Source organism: Stegodyphus dumicola, chromosome X1, assembly GCF_044657685.1.
Source record: "Stegodyphus dumicola isolate Sdum_Otavi_A_Nest chromosome X1, ASM4465768v1".
In the NCBI taxonomy this organism is placed as follows: Eukaryota; Metazoa; Arthropoda; class Arachnida; order Araneae; family Eresidae; genus Stegodyphus; species Stegodyphus dumicola.
The window spans coordinates 129,019,704-129,040,618 of record NC_140780.1 but is presented as its reverse complement, the minus strand read 5'-3'; the positions used below and the strand labels follow the sequence as shown (position 1 = coordinate 129,040,618).

At 31.7% G+C, this 20,915-nt stretch overlaps 1 protein-coding gene across 1 annotated transcript in view; it reads left to right on the top strand.

Moving 5' to 3' along the window:
• Positions 1-20,915, top strand: part of LOC118182444 (carbonic anhydrase-related protein 10-like) — a 1,559,317-nt gene that overhangs the window by 1,412,304 nt on the left and 126,098 nt on the right. Inside the window, exon 7 of the mRNA XM_085806946.1 lies at positions 8,994-9,148. Within this exon, the coding sequence (XP_085663072.1) occupies positions 8,994-9,148 (155 nt within the window). The remainder of the gene's footprint in view (positions 1-8,993; positions 9,149-20,915) is intronic.

Genomic DNA, 20,915 nt, shown 5'->3' with positions numbered 1-20,915 from the left:
ATAAACAATTCAAGCTCAAAGCAAAAAAATCAAATTCTGAAAAGAGCCAAAATGAATCCAACAAAACAGAACTGAAGCAGGTTACACACAGAATTTACACGTAAACAAGAAGGTGCCCAACAAAAGGTTTGCCACAATTTTTAAAGAAAACAATGCTTCCCCAATGTTCTCAAAGTCTAGATCCTGGAGAGTAATTAAAGAAGATGAAGAGTATGCATTGCACTCTAGGTAGCAATCGTAAGCATGACTACTTCACAACAAAACTACAAAACTGCAGGCACAAAAATGCAAAAGCAGACAAGAGGGAAGTGTTTACACAGAAAAATCTCAACTCAAAATCTCAAAATCCATAAATCTCACAAAACCCAATTCTATATTTCTCCTTAAACCACTTCAAAACAAAACTCCTTGAAATACACTAAGCCTCAAGAGCAATCACAAATTTTTCAGTAACCACACAGTATAACCAGAAACCAAAAAAGAAAAGTTTTTGAAAGACAACCAACTTGAAAACAGAAACTCAGTACAAACTCAGTGGAGTTAATCACTCTTAAAAATCTTAAAATCAAATCAAAATCTCCACAACGCTAAACTCACATAAGTAATTTCTAATACCACAAATTCAAGATTAACTTCTCAAAACAAATTTCACTTCCACTAGTATCAATGTTTAAATTTCCAAACACATTTCACATCCACTTTTAAATTTACTGCAACACTGCAACAAGTTCAGCCAAAGAAAAAAAATTTAAATTCAAAATCAAAACAATAAGCTATTAAGCTCAAAAATTGACAAACCAAAAAAAAAATCACTGTTAAAACCAATGTTACACCACACACAAATAACCTCACTATGAATCAACCTTTAAAACTACTTGAAAAGCCAAAACTATGAGCAAGAATAATAGCTTTTAACTACATTTCCAAAACTTCAAACAAAACCAACTCTACCTTTCCAAAAAAAATCTTTGTTTTTCCAAAATTCACAACTGAAAATTTTTGTAAAACGCACAACTCACTATTCTACTGTTTTCAGACATTTCTCAGACAGCAATAAATGTTCACAAAATTCACAAACTAAGGTAGAATATTCAATTACTCAAATTCAGAAAGCTAAACAACAAACTTCACTCCGGCTGAAAATTAACTTCCAAAAAAAAATTCAATCAATCCCTAAATAAATAATCACTGGTCCCGCGCAACTTTACAAATCTAACCAAAATTAACCTTAAGAAACCAACATTTCAAATATCCAAATTTTTAACTCAATTCAATTAGGTACTGATTCCATGGAAAACAAATCCAATAACACATCTCAAGAGGTTTTAAAAGAAAATTACTAATTCCTGAACACCAAAATACCGCTCTGACACTAATTCAATTACTTAAAATTAAAATTCTTCAAAATAATCACTCAAAATGCAATAAGCAAAAAAAAAAATCAATTCATTAACACAAATGCAATTCTCACCAAAACTTAAAAGTGATGATAAATGGATGTCAGTAATTGCAAGCATATAAAGTAGGGATGTATCCCAATGTGTGATTAACACGCGTGCCTTTTAACCTTATGTTGCAAACATACAGTTGCAAAAGTGTGAAACAGTAATCCTCAAAATCAATATGTAAACATGCAATACAAAATTTTGCACAACAAGAAAATACTTAACTAAACAGGTACTGCGTGAAAATGTTTGTGTTGGATACAATAGTTTTAAAGTCCAAATGTGTATCAGTAGTACATATCTGGTATGCAACCTCAAACAATAAGTATAAAATAAGCACAGTAATACGACCACTGTATAGGCCTGTCACTGTAACTAACTAACGAGTAGGGTTTCAGTAAAAAGCCTAGACATGTGGAAGAAAACTTTCATATAAATATGCAATAGTACACATGACAATCACCAGTCTCAAGTCAAAATTAAGTTCCATTATAAGCGCAAGCCAAAAGTGATGCAAAAATAAACAGAACAACAAAAATTGTTAAGTGCTAAAATTTGGTTCGAAGGTTCACGGCACCAATATGTTATGTTATAAATCACGGCACCAATATGTTATGTTAAAAAAAGTCATGGCACCAAAAATGTTTCCTTAAAAAATCACATGGTACCAAAATTGTTTCCTACTCTGTTGACATAACACTTAAAATTTTCTAACAGTAACATACTAATATCAATAAGACCTGTACATTTGCGTTGTGTTTTCGGATTAACCCTGAAATCAATTTTAGAATGAGACGGGTGAAAATCATGAGCACACACACAAATATTTAACCTTTGAATGATCTAGAAAAACTTATTTATTTAACTATTAATGCCAATTATATATGTATTAATATCCATTAGTTAAAAAAAATATATCAAAATATATTCAACAAAATTTGAACTATTGTTTTACACATCAAACATTTCCAAGTAATTATTTTTTTTTATTTTTTTACATCCTTGTAATTACTATTAAATTTAATATTGAAAATCTGGTAAAACATACCAAGATAAACTATAAATTTAAGAACACTACCCTCCCCGGGAAGAAAATAAAAAAAATTTAACAAGTTACACTTTCCACTTCACACAGAATTCCTCAATACAACAAAAATTATTGCTTAATATTGCACTCAATATCATCATTTAAATACTATTATTGCACATAACAATTTTTATTATTTAATTTTTTTTTCTTAGATTAATTAAATAAGGTTTAACCGGATAAAGATAAGTAATGACACATTTACTATTCTACAAACAAGTTCGTCCTGAGAAACAAGAATGCTCTAATACAAGCACTATTTCAAATCATCCTCACCAATGAGTAATTCAAAAAAACATTCAAGTAAATAATTTCCTGAAGAACTTAATTTTCTTAACCATTTAGTTAAGTTACAATAATTTTAATAAGGATATAAATCTTTATTCCATTTAATGCTTTTACTTGATTGATACACCAAAGAAAAATGATTTCTATAGAGTTAGGATAAAGTTATCAACTACAAAAAAATTTAGGGTTCAACAAATTAACAAATTAAGTTAATTCAATCACTTTAACTGCAGGAATCTATAATATTTAACTAACCAAGAATTAACCAAAAGAAAAGAACTTATCTGTTAAGGAGCATCAAACAAAAGAAATCCATCGAAGCTCCTGAGGAATGCTGGCAGCCTGTTGAATGAAAAAAAAAATGTTCGTCGAACAGTTTGGATTCATTACGGTAGCCTAGAAGCTCTAGTAGATTTTAGGATGAACAAATGAGGTTCCAATACGGCAAGATAAGTGAAATACAGTGCTGGGGGCCGGTTGAATGGGAAAAAAAAATGTTCGTAGAACAGTATGGATTCATTACGGTAGCCTTGAAGTTCTAGTAGATTTTAGGATGAACAAATGAGGTTCCAAAAACAACGGTTGGAAATTATTCATTACGGTAGCCTTGAAGTTCTAGTAGATTTTAGGATGAGCAAATGAGGTTCCAAAAACAACGGTTGTAAATTAACGCTCTGGTCTCGAGTGAAGCGACGAATCAATGGTGCGCATCATTTTTCTAGAAATTTACTTCTGTATATTTTTCTTGAGATACACAAACACACACAACAAAAAAACTGATGAAAGAATTTCGATTTTTTTTTTTTTGAAGACATAGATGCCCATACCTACGGCCCGCGCTCACAGCGCTTAGCCAAGAGGCCCGTAGGTCTATCGGGGCGAAGCTCCATTTTCTTCGTCGGAGTCAGCTGTCGCCTCCGGCCAATTCAAAGGGCAAAAGAAGTAAAGTGCAAAAAGTGTCAAAAAGTCGCTCGTCCCACAAAACAACCCGTTAAAAGGCAAAGCGCCGGACTGCCAAGTTGGTGCAACCCATTTTTCGCCGAAAGTTGAAATAGTTGCAACCACAGCATACCCTCATGTTATCAAACTCGCCAAAACCACTATTTTGAAACCTCAACGGAAAATCTATGTCGCCAAACCCTCGCCAAATAAACACCACCTGCGACCGGGGGAGATTAGGAATTTCAACAACCCTGCAAGGGTCCCAACGAAGGAACGCTGAAAACTCGCAAAAAGTGACTTTTCAACCGGAAAGAAGGCATTTCATCCCCCTTTAACTAAATCACAAGCGAAACGAAGAAAAATCTACTAATTAAAGCTCATAACTGAAATGCAATTAAAGTTAGAAAAATGAAAGTTATGCCAAATTAAAGAGCTAATTTTTCTGCAACTAATGATATTAAATACTAAGAAATCAAATTAATTTTTGACATGAAAAACTGATTTTATTACGTAGAAAAAAAATACTTATCCATTGTGTGCAAGATTGAAGACGCAGTTCGCGTAAACTCGGAAAGCCAAAATATATTACACTAGAATTAATAGGCCCAAAAAGAATATAACCAAACTTGCGTAGCTCAAATTTTGAATAATTACAAATTAAAATTTTGATTTTTATGAATCACTTAATTAAATTAAATTCGCTACACAACATAGTTCGGGCGCCACTGTAGTGACATTAGATAATTTTGAGGTCAGAGAGATGAAACATTAGCAACCGCCTTCGCCGTGAATCGAAACACGAACCTCTAGAATACCGTCCCAGCGTGCAGAACCACTACACAAAAGTGAAACAAGATTAGAGGTTATCAATCTTATTTTTTATTTTCTGGTATAAATATGAATTCCATCAATTTTTAATGAATCTCTTTCCTTATACGAACAAAACTTGTTGATTTTAAACTCTTATTGAAATTTTCTTTCTTTGAGCTAGAAAAAAAAATGACTTGAACACAGAATATATAATTATTTATATATAAAGTATATCTTTTATATATAAAGTATGAGATCACACAGTGTTACGTATAATTTCAATTTCTGAGTAATCACACACCTGAAATTTCATTTTTTATCGTTTGTAAGAATTTCATACAACATTTCCTTGTTTTACGTCTGTCTGTAATATTCTTCTCTTACCTAATGTATTACATTTTATTGTATTTGATATTCAAGGGAACAGCAAGTTAAAACCTACCAATAAAAAAAGCTTTTATGTTGTTGAGACAACTAGCAGTTAGGCATAATGGGGATGTAAAATTACAAGCAACGCATCAGGCAAAACTCGGTTTAGTTCCCTATTACACGGCTAGCTTCTGTCTGTTTTTAATCTAACTTTTATCTGTTATAGAAAAACCTGTTCTAAATTCAGAGACGTCTGCCCATTTGATATCGTCTGCATATTCTTAATAATTCTTTTTTAGTAAAATAAAATTTGCTTTACTGCAAATGAAAAATAACATAAATGAAAAATAGAATTAAAATAGAAACTTAACTCTGATTATCATACTTAATACCAACTTATTTTATTGCAAAAGTGAATCAAGAGAAAACTTCTGATTATGCAGACTTATATTGTAGCAAACACTTATCAACATAAATAAAATATCATAAATGTCAAGTTACTTTGTGATAAAACTTCTGGAACAAACCTTATGAGAAGAGTGACGTTATTGCAGTTTCTAAAAAAGCAAGAGAAACATAAACTTCACCAAGACTGAGCTAAAAGAGACTGATATTTTAATAAATCTCGTATTCTATAGAAGATGATGCTCTGTGATGCCTTCGTTTGAGAAAATATCTGCGTAACTCAGACTAAAGAAAAAAATAGTCAAACTAAAATAAAAAACACTTTCTACGTCAAGATGAAGGGTACCTATTGTGAGTTTTTATTTTATCTTTTGATCTAGTCTTGGGAGGACGAAATAGTCTCCTGTGGTTCGCTTCCTGATAAATATCTCTTCTTGACAGTCTTTCCACATCCCTGCTGCTTTCCTTACCAATCATTATATCTATATGCCCTTCTCCGCTTTCTCTGAGAAGTCAAGATTTGGCAGAGCTCGATTGGTCGACAAAAATATTTTCGAGACTTTGTTTATTTTCATGTTTGAAAGGAGATTTAACATTTTATGAGTAAAGTAGGAGAGTTTTATTTACCGTTTTATTTGAATACTGTGTCTTTTTAGAAAGATGTAAAATCATTTTAATGGATCGTAATTTAAAGTAAAATTATTAAATATTATAATGGCTTAATTGTGAATTATTTTTCAATGAAAGCCTCGTGAAATAAGAAGTAGTACGAATCGTTTTAGAAATATCACAAATATCCATGACTTTATTAATGAGAAGGTTAGAATGGAAGACGGTATTTAATATTCTAATTTAGTACTCATAGAACACATTTCTTTATAGTCAAATTTATGCAAGCTACTTATTTCCATTCTCTAAATAAAAAATAATATGGTGGAGATTAATTGTTTGTATTATTTCTGAGGAATCGGGCTGTGGATAAATGTAGTATCAGTTGCATTTTCAATTTTGAAAATGGTGACCATGACCAACAAACTTCGCCTCACCTGCCATGAAATAACAAACTGCAAAATAATAAGTTTGAAAAAAAAGGGGGGTAATTTTACTTTTTCTTTTGACTATAAAAAAGAATAGTTTGAAATCAGCGTCCACTTAAAAAACAGATGGAAATCGTAGAAAAGCAACCAATGATTTGAAGTAATATGTTGCAGCTTATACCGTCGCGAAGGGAAGGTGATTACTGGCTCTGACTGCTGTACTGAAGGGCTCGGGTGCGGGTGCGGGTTCCAAAGTAGGCATGGATGTAATTTGTCCTTTCCTTCACAGGAAACAACGACGGCCTACCTATTAGGTCGCTCTATAACAAAGAAACCGCCGCTTCTGGCCTAGTAGTGACCAACGTTTTTAAAGGCTAAAGACCGCCATTGGGGGAAAGGCATTTTATATTTTGCATTTTAGACATTTTACATCAAAATGAGAGACATCTGGTGCTCTGATGTTCATTCGCAAACTCAAAGGGTGTGCACCGATAACATCGCGGACGAAAACGTCACGGAGAAAACAACACAAGGAGAAAACATCTTGCTACAAAACATCGTGGGAAAAAACATCGCAAAGAGAAAACATCGCAGTTCTAAAACATCGTGATACAAAACATCGACGTCGAAAATATCGTGGTAAAAAATAAAGTATCTACAAATCATCGCATGACGATAACATCGCAGACATTTTTTTTTTTTTTTTTTTTTTTTTTCAGATTTAGTAATTGTAAATGGATATTCCCATAATGATTTGTGAGCGCAAGATGTAAAGAATGATAATTTTTACTTTCACATTTTTTTATTAACTAATAAATTTTCCTGAAAACGTGAGAAGGAAACTTAAGCATATAAAATTAAATGCAACTTATAGGTTATACTTTTCATGAAAAATTACCAGTAAAAACTTTATAAAAGTGATGTATTAATGGCTTTTGTTAGTTAACTATGTCGGTTTAAAATTCTATTAAGTGCTATAAGTTGCATTAATTTTCTATGCTTACTTTTCCTTCTTATTTTCTCAGATACTTTATTTTTTACCACGATATTTTCGACGACGATGTTTTTAAACTGCGAAGTTTTTGAACCACTTTATTTTCGACGACGATGTTTTAGAACTGCGATGTTTACTCTTTGCGATGTTTTCTCACATGATGTTTTGTACCACGACGTTTTCGCCTTGCGTTGTTTTCTCCGTGACGTTTTCGTCCGCGATGTTTTCGGCTGTAACCAACTCAAAGTACTAAAGTATTACGAATAACCGAAACAAATAATTTTTAGGGAATAAGCAAGTTAAAATTAATTATTAGTTGTACAAATATGATTACGGTTTTTCCTAAAAGATATTGTTTGTAACTCATTTTACTTATAACTGAATATTGGTACGCTAAAGTTTGATGGCAATCTTTAGTAATTAATATGTGACATATGATAAAAGTTCAAAAATATTTATTTTTATCTCATTAAAATGTTCGAGTTTTGTGCCAAAAAAATAGCATTTGCAAGAAGTTGTTACTTCATTGTTTTATTGCAAAGCAAAAAGCAGAAACGTGTTGTCTGATGAAAATGTATTGTGAATATTCTCTATAGAATACAACTTGAAAGAATGATTTCGACAGTTTAAAGTTCATTAATTTGATACACATGGGGAAAAACGTGAAAAATTGCCATAACAGTTTTAGCTGTCTCAATCAAGTTAGACAATCAATGTTGAATGTTACAAACAACAGCTAAGCAATTTGAATAAACAGTGAAACGAAAACGCCCAGAATACGCAGAAAAACAGCTCACCCACATAGTGCAAGAACAGTCAAGGAAATTCTAGCAAATGTTAATCCTTTGGATAAAATGTTTTCGATCCATACAGAGCTGTAATCTTTCTGGAGAACAATTCAAATCTTATTACGATATCAAAAACTGATTTGATGATGGGATTGCTTCAAACCAGCCAGACAGACAGAACAGACAAAACAGACTTCTTGTGTTATCTGAAAAGCAGGTGAATATTGAAGCTTCTTATCGAAAGGACTTTGAATAAATTTCCTTTTTCGTTTTGAAAACAAATACATGTCCCTTACTTACTCAAAAAATGGTGATATCATATTTATATTCCCAACAGTATAAAAAGAAGTCTCTCCAATGGTCGAGAGATTAAGACCTTTAAAACTCTATGAAATGAACCCAGAATCATGTCCTGGGGAATGTTGGGCACATTAGCAATGCATAAGTGCATGTTTTGGTGCTTTCATTGTTTTTCTCATGCGTAAAGCAAATACGAGTCATTGTCCTCAAAACATCCTCCACGAAGGCATCCCTTCCTTTGGACAAGTATAGCTCCTGCTGCTCCGTATTCAGGTAAAGATTCAAATATTCAATTATAGACAACAAAATGTTACTAAATTAATGAAATAAACATCTTAAACGGGTTTTATAATGACGTTTCAGATATAACTTGTTGGTCATTATGGACACATTTGACGTATTCATATGAAAGAGAATAACACCAAGCTATGTAACTCAAGCTATGATTTAATATTTTGAAGTGATTATACTCAAAATATTTTTCTGAAATATTATTCCTAAAATTGTGTAATTTATTTGTTTTTCTAGGGCAAGAAGTTCCGCTACATCATGTGTCCGTCCAGGGCCTTTTGCCTTCGACGTCTCATTTCGTGACGTATGAGGGTTCACTCACTGTACCTGCATGTCATGAATCAGTCACGTGGCTCGTAATCAACAGGCCAATTTACATCACTAAACAACAGGTGAAAATCTTGATATCTTCTTTTTAATTTTCTTTCAGCATTTCTTTGAAAAAATTGCATAAAACTTATTTTTAACTCTTACTTAAAAAAGATCGTATTCATGATATTAATAAGAAAATGCCGCGTAAACAGTAAATGGAAAATTCTGAAGAATGCCGATGCTATTGAAGAATGTTTATATGCCGCTGAAGATTTATGTTAACTCCATTAAATGCTCAGAATCTTCTTATCGTCCAATATACCTACATTTATTTCTAACCGAGATATTGCAGAAATAGTTTTATAAAAAAATGAACGTCTGAACTCGCCATGCACAATGTGAACTAAACCACATACTTCGTGAACATAAGGTACGAGTTAAAGACAGTACAGTGATTCTTTACGTAAGAAGAGTACTTAATTCTCTCTTAGGCGGACGTTTTAAGAGTTAACTTAAACTTGATGTTCTTAAAGCCACCTATAATTATTAGTAATTAGCAGCCATCTAAAGGATAAAGACTATCCTCAGTTCACCATGAATGGCGGTACACTGATAGAATCAATCTGGATTCAAATATTCCCACAGACCACGTTCCAAATAGCAGTATTTCTTTAAAGTCTTAGTATTCACGCTAGAATGATGTTCTTATAAACTTTTAAAGGAGTTTGTCAGCTGATGTGAAATTTTGTTCCAAACATTGCTTTCGTACTGTTCATAGTGAGCAGAGTGCTCCATTTATCAGCGCACTAGATGTGTTTTTAAGTATAGTTTGAACTTCTATCTCCAAAATAAATTTTGCATAACAGTTTTAATGTATGTACAACAGATTTGTAAAGTGCATTAGTATTAGAATATAATAGACCTTCATAATATAATATTGCACTAAAATTATAATTGTATCATACCTCTACATTTATGTACTTGTACTGGTGCACGAATTATTGCATAATATTTTTAAGGGATAGTATTTCGAGAACCCACAAAGCGATAGCTCGTTTTTTAAACCAAAACCAAAAGAACAGCACATGCACTGCCCTCTTTCATCCTAATAGTAGTACAATTAAATCAGACTGCTTTAGCCGCACGCCTGACTTAACTCCTTACACTGTACTTTCGTTCTCCTTTGCTATAAAGACCGGAATTGCGAACAAAATTAGAACATTGGCAGGACATAAACAGGCTGATAAGCACCATATCTAAGTGGACCAGCTGTTAAGTAGGTGGAGTAAAGTAAAGAGTACTCCATTAGTAGTATATATGGATGATCTCATTCTTATGATCAAGGATGTGAATATCGGTGTTAAAGAAAGTCTGAAATTTCCAACATTGTACTCAAAAATTAAGCTCTCCATTTCTGAAAAGGAAAACTAAAGCGATGTTAATAGGGCTTAGGAAAGTTCAAAAAGAGAGCCACTCACCTATTTAAGTTGTCATAAAAATTCCACTTGTTCGATAATAACCTAGAGCAGCGTTTCTCAAACCTTTTTCAAATAGGGGACCGCTTTTATAAATTGAAATGTTCTGCAGACCACTTTATTCTTGTCTCCTTAGAAATCATATTTTTAGCATATGTTACTATGCGCATACATTTAAAATACCATTAATTAAAATTGATTTAATTTTATATTGTTATTAAGTAAGAAAGTTAACAGAAACAAATTTGTATTCGTTTTCAATAATTCAAAGCTATTAAAGTTTGGATAATCCATATCGTATATGTAAAAAATTTAAATAAACGTTGGTGCTCGCAATAAATGAGATGGATGGCCATGCCGATTCTTGCGTAGCTGTTCTATGTTTAGTGTATGCTCTAAGAAGCATCACAGTCATAGCTCTTTAAATTCTTAGTTTGTTATTAAGACTAAAGTGAGAAGTCCATAGGTAGGTTTAACCTGTAATAAATTTCTTAAAATATCAGTCTCGGAGGAAATGTGATAAACGATTGCCATGTATAATTTTCGAACTCTGGGATTTTCAGCAATATTATGATATACGCAACTAAATTAAATTTTATGTTTTGTCTTTTTGGGAAATTTAGGAAACCACAGATTGAGAAACGCTGGCCTGGAGAGCACATGACCTTGGAACCTGGATGAGCGAAAGAATTGCGCCCTTCCCCCCCCCAACTGAGTACAGTATTAAAAATGAAATTAGAAACACTAAACGAAACAAATGAATAACCTCGTAAACAATGCTTATCATTTTTGATCCACCGTCGTCTTGCCTGACGGGAAATCTGATTTTCATTTATATGCTCATGTGGCAAGAATTTTCGAACCAAGTTAAGGCAATGAAAAGAAAATTTTCTAGAAACTACACAGACATTTTGAATCCGAACGCGTCCTTCACATATTTTGTAACGAGGCATGGACTCCCCAATTTGTTAAAATTCTTCAATATCCAAAAATTCGATATTGGAATTTGCGGTGTCATGAGAGGGCTGGATTATCACGTATTTTATTACCCTTTGATGGATGCAATACATTTGAAAAAGCCATCAATTGCACATGAGGAAACACAGTATTCTGATTTGCTCTCCTTTATAACAGGATTGTATTACAAAAACGGCAGAATATTATGCATCTCTTTGCGGAATAACTGGGAAATTTCAGAACTTCAGTGTAGCAAGAGCCGCTATGATTTACTCACAGCTGTAAAAATGAACTGATGCCCCACTATTGTAAAGACATCATTTTTCTTCTATTGTTAATGCTGTAAACCTTTCTATAGGCCAGCGGCTTTCGTACTCAACTATAAAACCCTCATTCTATTTTCACACTCATAGTAATAAAAATTCTTTGAAGCTACTAACCAGGTGCCTTATATTCTTCCACAAATCAATGCTTTGCAACGTATTAGCAATGTATATTTCATACGTAGCAGCGTATGGCGGCGAAAATAGAAACCTCATGAGAAGCAATTGAAGAATAAGAACTAAATATCATCATAACAGTATCTAAATATTGATGTCAAAGCTCTGTTTAATATTTTGGTATCAAACAAAATGAAAATTCCTTCATGCGTATTGTTTTCATTGTTTAAAATATATGACTTTTAAACTGCTATTTAATGGAAATTAATATAAATCTGATCGATTCGGAAATCATTACAATATTTTGTTCTCATCTACAAACCCTTTTCATTTCTTCAAAATTAATCCCATCTACCCAAAAATCAATTTCGAAGCTATCATTTCGAAGCTTATAAATGCATGAAAGAAACGAATGTTATATTTTATAAAAACTGGCATCTATATTACTGTCTTGAATGGGTCTGGCTGATAAATAAAAGCCATTTTGGAGAAGTACATTAATGTCCATGCTAATACTAAATGCCAAATAAAACTCAGCAGTACTAGTTTCTTGCTTTAATATTAGCATCTATATGTGTTCTTAAAACAGCAATGAAGAAATCGAAATAGTTAAATGGTTGATTTCATACAATCAGAAAATAAGAAAGCGCCATGTATTGTAAAAAGCTTGAGATTTTTTAATTTTTAAGTGGTTGTTTTCTGTAATTTAAATGATGTTATAAAATCCTATTAAGTTAATACAAAAATAAAATTATTGGTTTAATATTTTCTTAACTTTCAGTGCATGTGATAATAGAAATTAGCTTGTTAATAGGTTATATAAATTTTAGTGAAAGAAAACGAAAGGTACACTTAACTATTTCCAGTAATGAAATGCGAATTAGTAGAAAAATGTAATAAAATTGTTTTAGTTGCCGAAAAGAACTTTATATTTCTCGTGGATACATATTTATTTAAAACTATCCTCAACTGTTTTGCATAATCCTCGAAAAAATGTAATAGACCTAACATACACAAACATACCCAAAATAGCTCTATAAAATCGTTTCCACAAATACTTTTTTCAGTCTCCGCTTTGAACGCTGAAGACGCAATTTAATCTTAAGGTGTAAATAAAAATTTCCTGAAAAATATTAAAATTCTTTAATTAGAAACATTTTATATTTTTCTGCGAATTAGATATGCCACTCTCTAAGTTGGAAAGAAAAAAAACATATGTTATTTTTAGAAATGCATGCATACAATACGTATAAAACTTATTTTTGAATGTGTTTTAGAACAAGATGAGACTGAAGTAGAGTTCTTTATACAGTATTAATTACGTTACTTGAATTCTGGGAAATTATATTATGCTTTACTTTAAGAAAATATAACAATTTTTACTTTTTCTTTCGGAAATTTCTATGCAGCAGATTCATACTGCAAACTTTGTGGGCATCAAACCCTTTTTTTTTTTTTTAAGATAGATTTGTTGTATTTTTTCCTTTTAAAAGAGCGTAAAACAGATGAAATGAAAGTAGATCTAAAAGTGTATCATTAGGGACTGAATGAAAACTGGCGTTTTATCCCGCCCCCGAATGCTACACTCTTTCACGCTGCAATGAGCATTCACATCTAACACCAGAAATCGTTTTGTGAATATTGTTTCGTTTCGTTTATTTAATTATTGCAAAGCACACTAGGGCTATCTAGCCTAAAGGAAGGAATACCTTCGTGGAGGACTTTCTAAGGGAAGCTGGCTCGTATACACGTTATACATGGGGAAAACCACGAAACCGCCCATGCAGCCAACCCGTTCACGGGATTCGAACCTCGGACCGAACTACCAGTGTTCAACGACTTTACCGCTCGGCCGCTGGTGGGCCTTTGTGAATATTGAATTTCTTAGATATTACAACAAGAACATAAAACCTGGATAACCAAGAGCAAGGAAACGTTCGATAAAAGTAAATAAATGTATGAAATGGGATCTGGGGTAAATTTCGTTATGGTAACAATTCAGGATTTTAATTTTTCTTTTTCTTTTGTTTAGGAGTAAATTGTGATTTACCGGTCTTCGTTAGCTAATAGATACATTATCAAAAAAATAAAAAGTTATTTTAATCTGTTTCCTTAAAAATCTCAATTTTTCTACAAATACCCACCTACTTAAATGGCTCTTTTACTAAAGCATACAAGGACATTTATTGTTCAATTTCATTAATATTAAGCTTCAATTTTTCTGAAAGCGATTATTTTTTACTTAAAAAGAAAATGAGCCTTAATGCTCAAACTCTGCTGCAATACGAAACAAGTCATTTATTGTTTAATTTAACCACAAAATTTTATTATAATTAAGTAAGTAGAATACAATATTTAACAAAATATCATTCTCATTAACATCTTTCTTCATTACGTTTATGTATATATATATATATATTAATAATTAAATTCAATATGATAAATTTTCTATTAAATAATAAGAAAATATTTATTTTTAAATAAAAAACAATTAAAATGAGAGTTTTGAAAAGTGCAAAACTTATTAAAGATAGTGCGTATTGTGGAAAGCGAAAGATCTTGACTTTTCAAGTGGAATTAATCTCTTTCCATAAATTCACCAACATTTCAATCTGACCGGGTTTCGACTCTCTTGCACTTTTGAAAAATATTTCTATGCCAAATTGTAAAATGTGCAAAGTAATGTAACTTTTGTAATTTAAATCTTTGATTTTCAGTAAATGCGAAGGAAATTCCCTGACGCGGTGTAAGACAGTATATGTAGAGACAATAAGTGTAGTAAATTACGGAAAAATATGTAAAACTTAAAAATAAGAATTAATAGTTACAAAGTGAAAAATTACTTAATAGATACAACTATAATACAGTTAAAAACATTTTTAAAGTTTTATTAACATTTGTATTTTTACATTCTCCAAAATAATTTTAATTATTGCTTTTTAAAACGCCTGCCAAATATTGTAGTAGCCATTTTCCTATTAAATACGGAGGTGTGTGTGCAGCAGCATGCTTAGGGTTGCCATATTAGAAGTGATACAGCTCAAGTAATTGTTTCGCTATGAACAGATTTTTGAATTGCCGAAAAAGTTACAGTAAGAAGCTTTCTGATTAGCTATGAAACAAGAAAATTTAAATTGAGTGGGAGGGGTTGCAGTTGGTAAGAATTATTTACTCTCTTTGGAAAGATTCTAGGTATTAAAATGATAAAAATGATAAAAAGCTCAATGGGAAAATTAATAAGTTTATAATTACTTCTGGCTAAAATTCAAGAAAAAAGAAAAATGGAAAGATTGACAAAAAAAGTCTTAACTTAAATGGTTTCTTTAAGACTTATTTAAGGTTTCTTTAAGAAAAGAAATGGGCCTTGTTATTAAACAGGTAGAGTGCAGAAGTAGATACAGAAAGCTTTTACAGTTTATACACAAAATATACAAAACTTTATTTCTAACAAAACATTCTTTCTTACCCTCCTTTCGATTTCAGATAAGCTTATCATAACTTATTAGTTTAAAGATTAAATTCGATATTTAACGAAAGCTTTTTTAAGGAAAAAATTAATAAGTTGTGAAAAAATTAATTTTTTGTAAGTACTTGTGTTGTAAGGTTCCCCTTATTTTCCATAACAAATTATTTTAAGTTTGACACCTTTCCTGAACTTCTCCTCGCATTTCCTCGCCAGAATGTAAATTTAAAATGAATGAAGTGAGTTTTTAAACTGGTGAATCTCTGAGTTTATTCAGAGCGTGTTTTCGCTAACCAGTGCATGTTTCATTGCTAGCTTGCTGTTACGCTAGTACGCCCTTTGGCCATTTCGGATAATAGTCACGCCTTCTAGATTTTGTGTAGTCAACCTAAGTTAGACGTAACCTAACGTGCTAATACAGCACTAGCCTATTTTAGATTTGAATAGATTTATATTCTATGTTAAAATTCCACTGCAATTGGCCGGCGTTATTGTAAAGCGCAAAGTCCGTGCCTTTCTATTTCTGAGTTGAATTAATAAAGGGTTACTTTTCAACACTTCTTCTGCGCTGGTATTTCATTCACGCCTGGGCGAGAATTCGGCAGGTTCATTGCAGGATCTAGTTTAGTTTATGTGGAATAGAAGAAACAGAGCTCACAATGTAATTAAAATTATTTCATCATTCATGTAGTCAATCTTTATGTAAATATATTTGATTCTCTTTATTTGACTAAGTATTGTGTTACCTATAACTTGGCTTGATATGCTGGAGTCTCAATTAATTAGTTTAATTGTTTTGAATTTAAAATCTCTTCTTTTGTCATAAGGTTTTATGTTATTGTAGTTAATTACTTGGAGATTCAGATAATCTATTTCTTGTAGACTTGCATTTACAATTATTTTTTAAACAAGAAGGATAGAATTGAAATTTTTCTATGGACCTAAAATTATCTATAGGAATTATACCAACCATGTATCTGTATGTACTGCAAATAGTTTTAGATTTGTTTTGTTCAGTGATTATTGAAACTGAAACTGCTTGGTAAATAGGTAGAGGTCAGAAATTTGTGTTGAGAAATTCGTGCCCATAGGGATGCCGTTAATTTGTTTAAAAATGGTATTTTCAGATTTAATGTAATTGTGAAAGAACGTACAGTTGAGGAAAGTTTTCCATTTATTAAGATGTTAATATTGAAACCTTTTCTGGAAATAAATTTGGTAGTAGAAGACTACTGTAAATTTTTCTCAATGGAAGAGTGGTATATTGATTTTCAAAATCACAACTGTTAATTTCCTTAATTTCGAGTTTTTTAATTGTAGAAATAACTGGAAAGCTATTATTAATTCTCCAACAAAAATTGTGACCACTTTTAGCTGAATTAAAAATTAAAGAACTGAGCTGCATTGCAAATATGTCTTTTTAAGCTGCATTGCAAATATGTAGTACACGATTTTCTTATAATTCTTGATGCCATTAGATAAACCTAAATTTAAGTGGTGTCTAATGGAATTTGAGAAGAGCATGAAGGTTGAAAAATTTGTTGTAGTTGGGTGAAATTAAAATTTTAACCTTGCGGTGAAAAGCTTTGAGCTTTTTTATAATCAAAATTTCTTTTCCAGCTTTTTTATTAAGTTCTGCTTCAATTAGTTGGCTGTAATTTTTTTTTCAAGTGATACTGAAGTTGCTACTTGCTTTATCTATTTTTGTAATCGTAAATTTATGCAGAACTTTTTAAGTTCTTTTATTTTGTGCTCAATAATATTTTTATTTAAATTGCCAGAGATTTTCAACTTTGTAATTCTATGTTTTCCAAGTCAGTATCCGAAGTTACCTAGATTTCTATTGTAGTAAAAATTATTTAAAATATGTAAAGAAAATCCTTTAACCGTAAAAATTCTAAATATTAAATTCAAAATCCAAAGTGCCGAAAAAATAGCTATTGTCATTCATCGCAGATTAATTGACTTGTTAAGAGTAACAAATCAATCTACTATCAATTAACAATAATCAATGGATACTGGCTTGGAAACCTACTTAAAATACTTACTAAAGTTTTTTCTACTAATTCATAGCTTTAATTAAATTTCTTTTTCTTGGAGATGATATATAAATACCTTTTCTAATAATAAATTTTCGATTTATTACTTAGCAGCTTTATCTTTTTAAATTACTCATAATTATTTTTACCCTTATATATGTACATACAAACATAATAAGCATAATACAAACGAATCAGTTAGGTTCGAAAACTAATATCCAGTTAGGTACTATACGCTGCAATAACTGGTAATAATATTGAAAAGATTTAAATCGAATTCATATGCAACCCGGAGTGAGCAAATATAAAAGTTGTTGGAAAATAAATAAACTACTGTGAATAAATAAATGTGTCCAGCTTTGAGATCAACAGTGCATAAAATAAATAAAAAATATAATATAAAGGGCAAATAAAATTCAGTACAATAGTTCTTCAAAAAAGTATCAAAATTATAGAGCAAATAATAGCGAATTTCCATTCTTCGGTACATTGTCATCAAAGGGTTTGTGTATCGACAGAAAAAAATGGATCAGCCTGCTTCTGAACTGATAATGACAAAAATTTACTAAATTTAAAACTTCAGTAAGCTATAAATCAATGTATCTTCATCATTCCAACATCTACAGACTGGAATAAAGATTTTTCTAAATTTCCAACGAATCCAAAATCGGTAAGTAAAAAATTATTGCACAAACAACAAAGCATTTCATTTGATTTTTAAAAAATACAACATATTAGGCAGAATAATTCTATAATCAAATATACAAACAACACATAATATAGTAAACATAGAAAAACCATTTCTATTGCAGCCTGTAACAAACGAGTTATTAATCTAAGAAAGAAATTAACAATTGTGTGAAATATTGAAAATTAAATTAAATTCGAGGTTATAAGATAAGTTAGAGGAAATGCAGGTTCGAGCATAATATACCCCCAGAGCCGAGACTGCCAGGGTATAGATCTCAACCAGTACAGTAAACGACCCCAGCAAGAGTGTGATGTAATACAAAGTTATATTCAATAAGAAAAGTAAATTCGTTAAATTGGAAATTGGAAATTTTGGAAAGAAAAAGTGGTGGTAGTATTTAACTTTCAATAATAATTTTACTTGAGCAAAAAAGAAAGAAAAGGTCCACCAGCGGCCGAGCGGTAAAGTCGCTGAACACTGGTAGTTCGGTCCGAAGTTCGAATCCCGCGAACGGGCTGGTTGCATGGGTGGTTTCGTGGTTTTCCCCATGCGTAACGTGTATACGAGCCAGCTTCCCTTAGAAAGTCCTCCACGAAAGGCATCCCTCCCCTTTGGCAGATAGCCCTAGTGTGCTTTGCCGTAATTAAATACACCACACCACCACCAAAAAGAAAGAAGTGCTGCAGAATGCAAATTTAACCCTTTAAGGAAAAATGGTGAATTAATCTTTGTATAGGAGTTTAAGAGGAGTTCTGCATAATGCTTCAATTAATTCGTGAAGTTGTAATTAATCTTAGAGAATAAAAAGTATAAAAATTACAAATGATTTACTGTTTATCAACTTCATGAATAAACTGAATTGTTAGGTGGGGCTCCTCGATTACCTTCTAAATTGCTACATATTAAAGAATAAGTTACTTTTTTCTCTTGAAGCATTAAAGTTACATACAACTTATTTAAGGTACTTTTTCTGAAGAAAAATTATTTTGGGATATTAAATGCTTAAACACTACCTCTTTCGTTCAAAAATACCGCTACTTTAGATTAACAAATCAGCTGAATCATTGGCGGTTTTTCAAAGCATGATAAAATTACAATGCGCCATCTAAGCTGCAGCTAATTAAGGGGACCGTGGACTTTGAAAAAGCTAAAAATCGACCAAAATATTGAAATTTTTTTTTACTGTCGTTGTATTACATATGCTTAACTGCATCGTATGTAAAAAACCGAATTTAAATATTCTAATTTTTAACGAAGTTACAAGCATTTAAAATGTGTAAACAACATAAACTTTGCCCTTTAAATTTTGGCGAAAATGTAAACAAATATGTTTCAAGAGTTATTTGCTGATATTTATATACTTATATATTTAATTCTTTATAAACCTGGCAATATAACGTTTTAACTGTAACTGCCATTTCACTGTTTACAGTTTAAAAGTGCTTTTCCTCGCTATTTTCTTTAGTTCTTTTGCTAAAAGTGTTTTGCTGTGTTTTATACAACTACATTTTGCAGGACTGTTTATAACTGAGTTTCTTGGACTGGAAGAACTGCGGATTAATTTATAACCTCTTGCGTAAGAGTATATATATATATATATTTATTTATTGTACATTATGCATGCCATAAGTCGTCGTTACCGTAAGCCTAAAGGGCGACCATCGAAGAAAAAACTTGCAGCTGTCAGCAAAATTGAAAAACGATGGGCAGCTCATTCGGAAAATGACGTGACATTGAACAGTGAAGAAGTTTCTTCCAAAAATAAACAAACAATTTTTTCTGAAAGTTCTATAGTTGAAGCGAGTACTTCAATAAGTGCCAGTGTAAAGAAACTGAATGAAAGTTTATTACGAACGTCTGACTGTGGTGATAACCGAAATGATGATTCATATATTTTGATAAATCGTAAAATGTAGAATCCATTGCTATGTAATATAAAGTGTGACGAGTGCTCAACCAACTCTTTAGATATTGTTTCGAAAGGAATATATGGATATTCTACAAAACTTGAATTAGTTTGTAAAAACTGTGATAAAATATTTAGTTCAACATTTTCAAGTGAGCGGGTAAAACGGTCAAATACTTTTGATGTGAATACGAAACTTGTCGAAGCATTTTTGAAAATAGGCAAAGGCCACGCCGCCTTAGAAGTGTTTTCCATGATTATGGGAATTCATGCTATGGACAAAAAGACATTTGCTAAATGTTTACACAGTTTGTCTGAAGAAAAGGGGAAACTAAAAGATGATTTCCTTCAGTTTTCTCGAAATATTGTTCGAAATAAGCATAAAAAATTAATTAATATAAATAATGATGAGTGTATAGATGTCACAGTGTCGTATGATGGCACATGGCAAAAACGGGGGCATACATCACTGTATGGAATAGGTATCGTCGTAGATGTCTTGACTGGGTTAGTTATCGTCTACGAAATTCTGTCAAAATATTGTCCTGAATGTGTATGCGCGAAAAGAGATATGGATGCTGACAGTGCGGAATTTCATATATGGTTTGAAAGCCACAAACCAGAGTGTTCCAAAAATTTTTCTGGTTCGTCTAATGCTATGGAAATGAAAGCCGCAGAAATTTTATGGAAACGGTCCATCAGTACATGTAATATGCGATATGTTGGGATACTTTCTGATGGGGATGCGAAAACATATCAACATTTATTAACTCTGAATCTTTATGGTAATGACGTAAAAATTAGTAAAGAAGAATGTATCAATCATGTGGCAAAACGTTTAGGGGCAGGATTGCGCAATAAAGTTAAAGAGCTGCG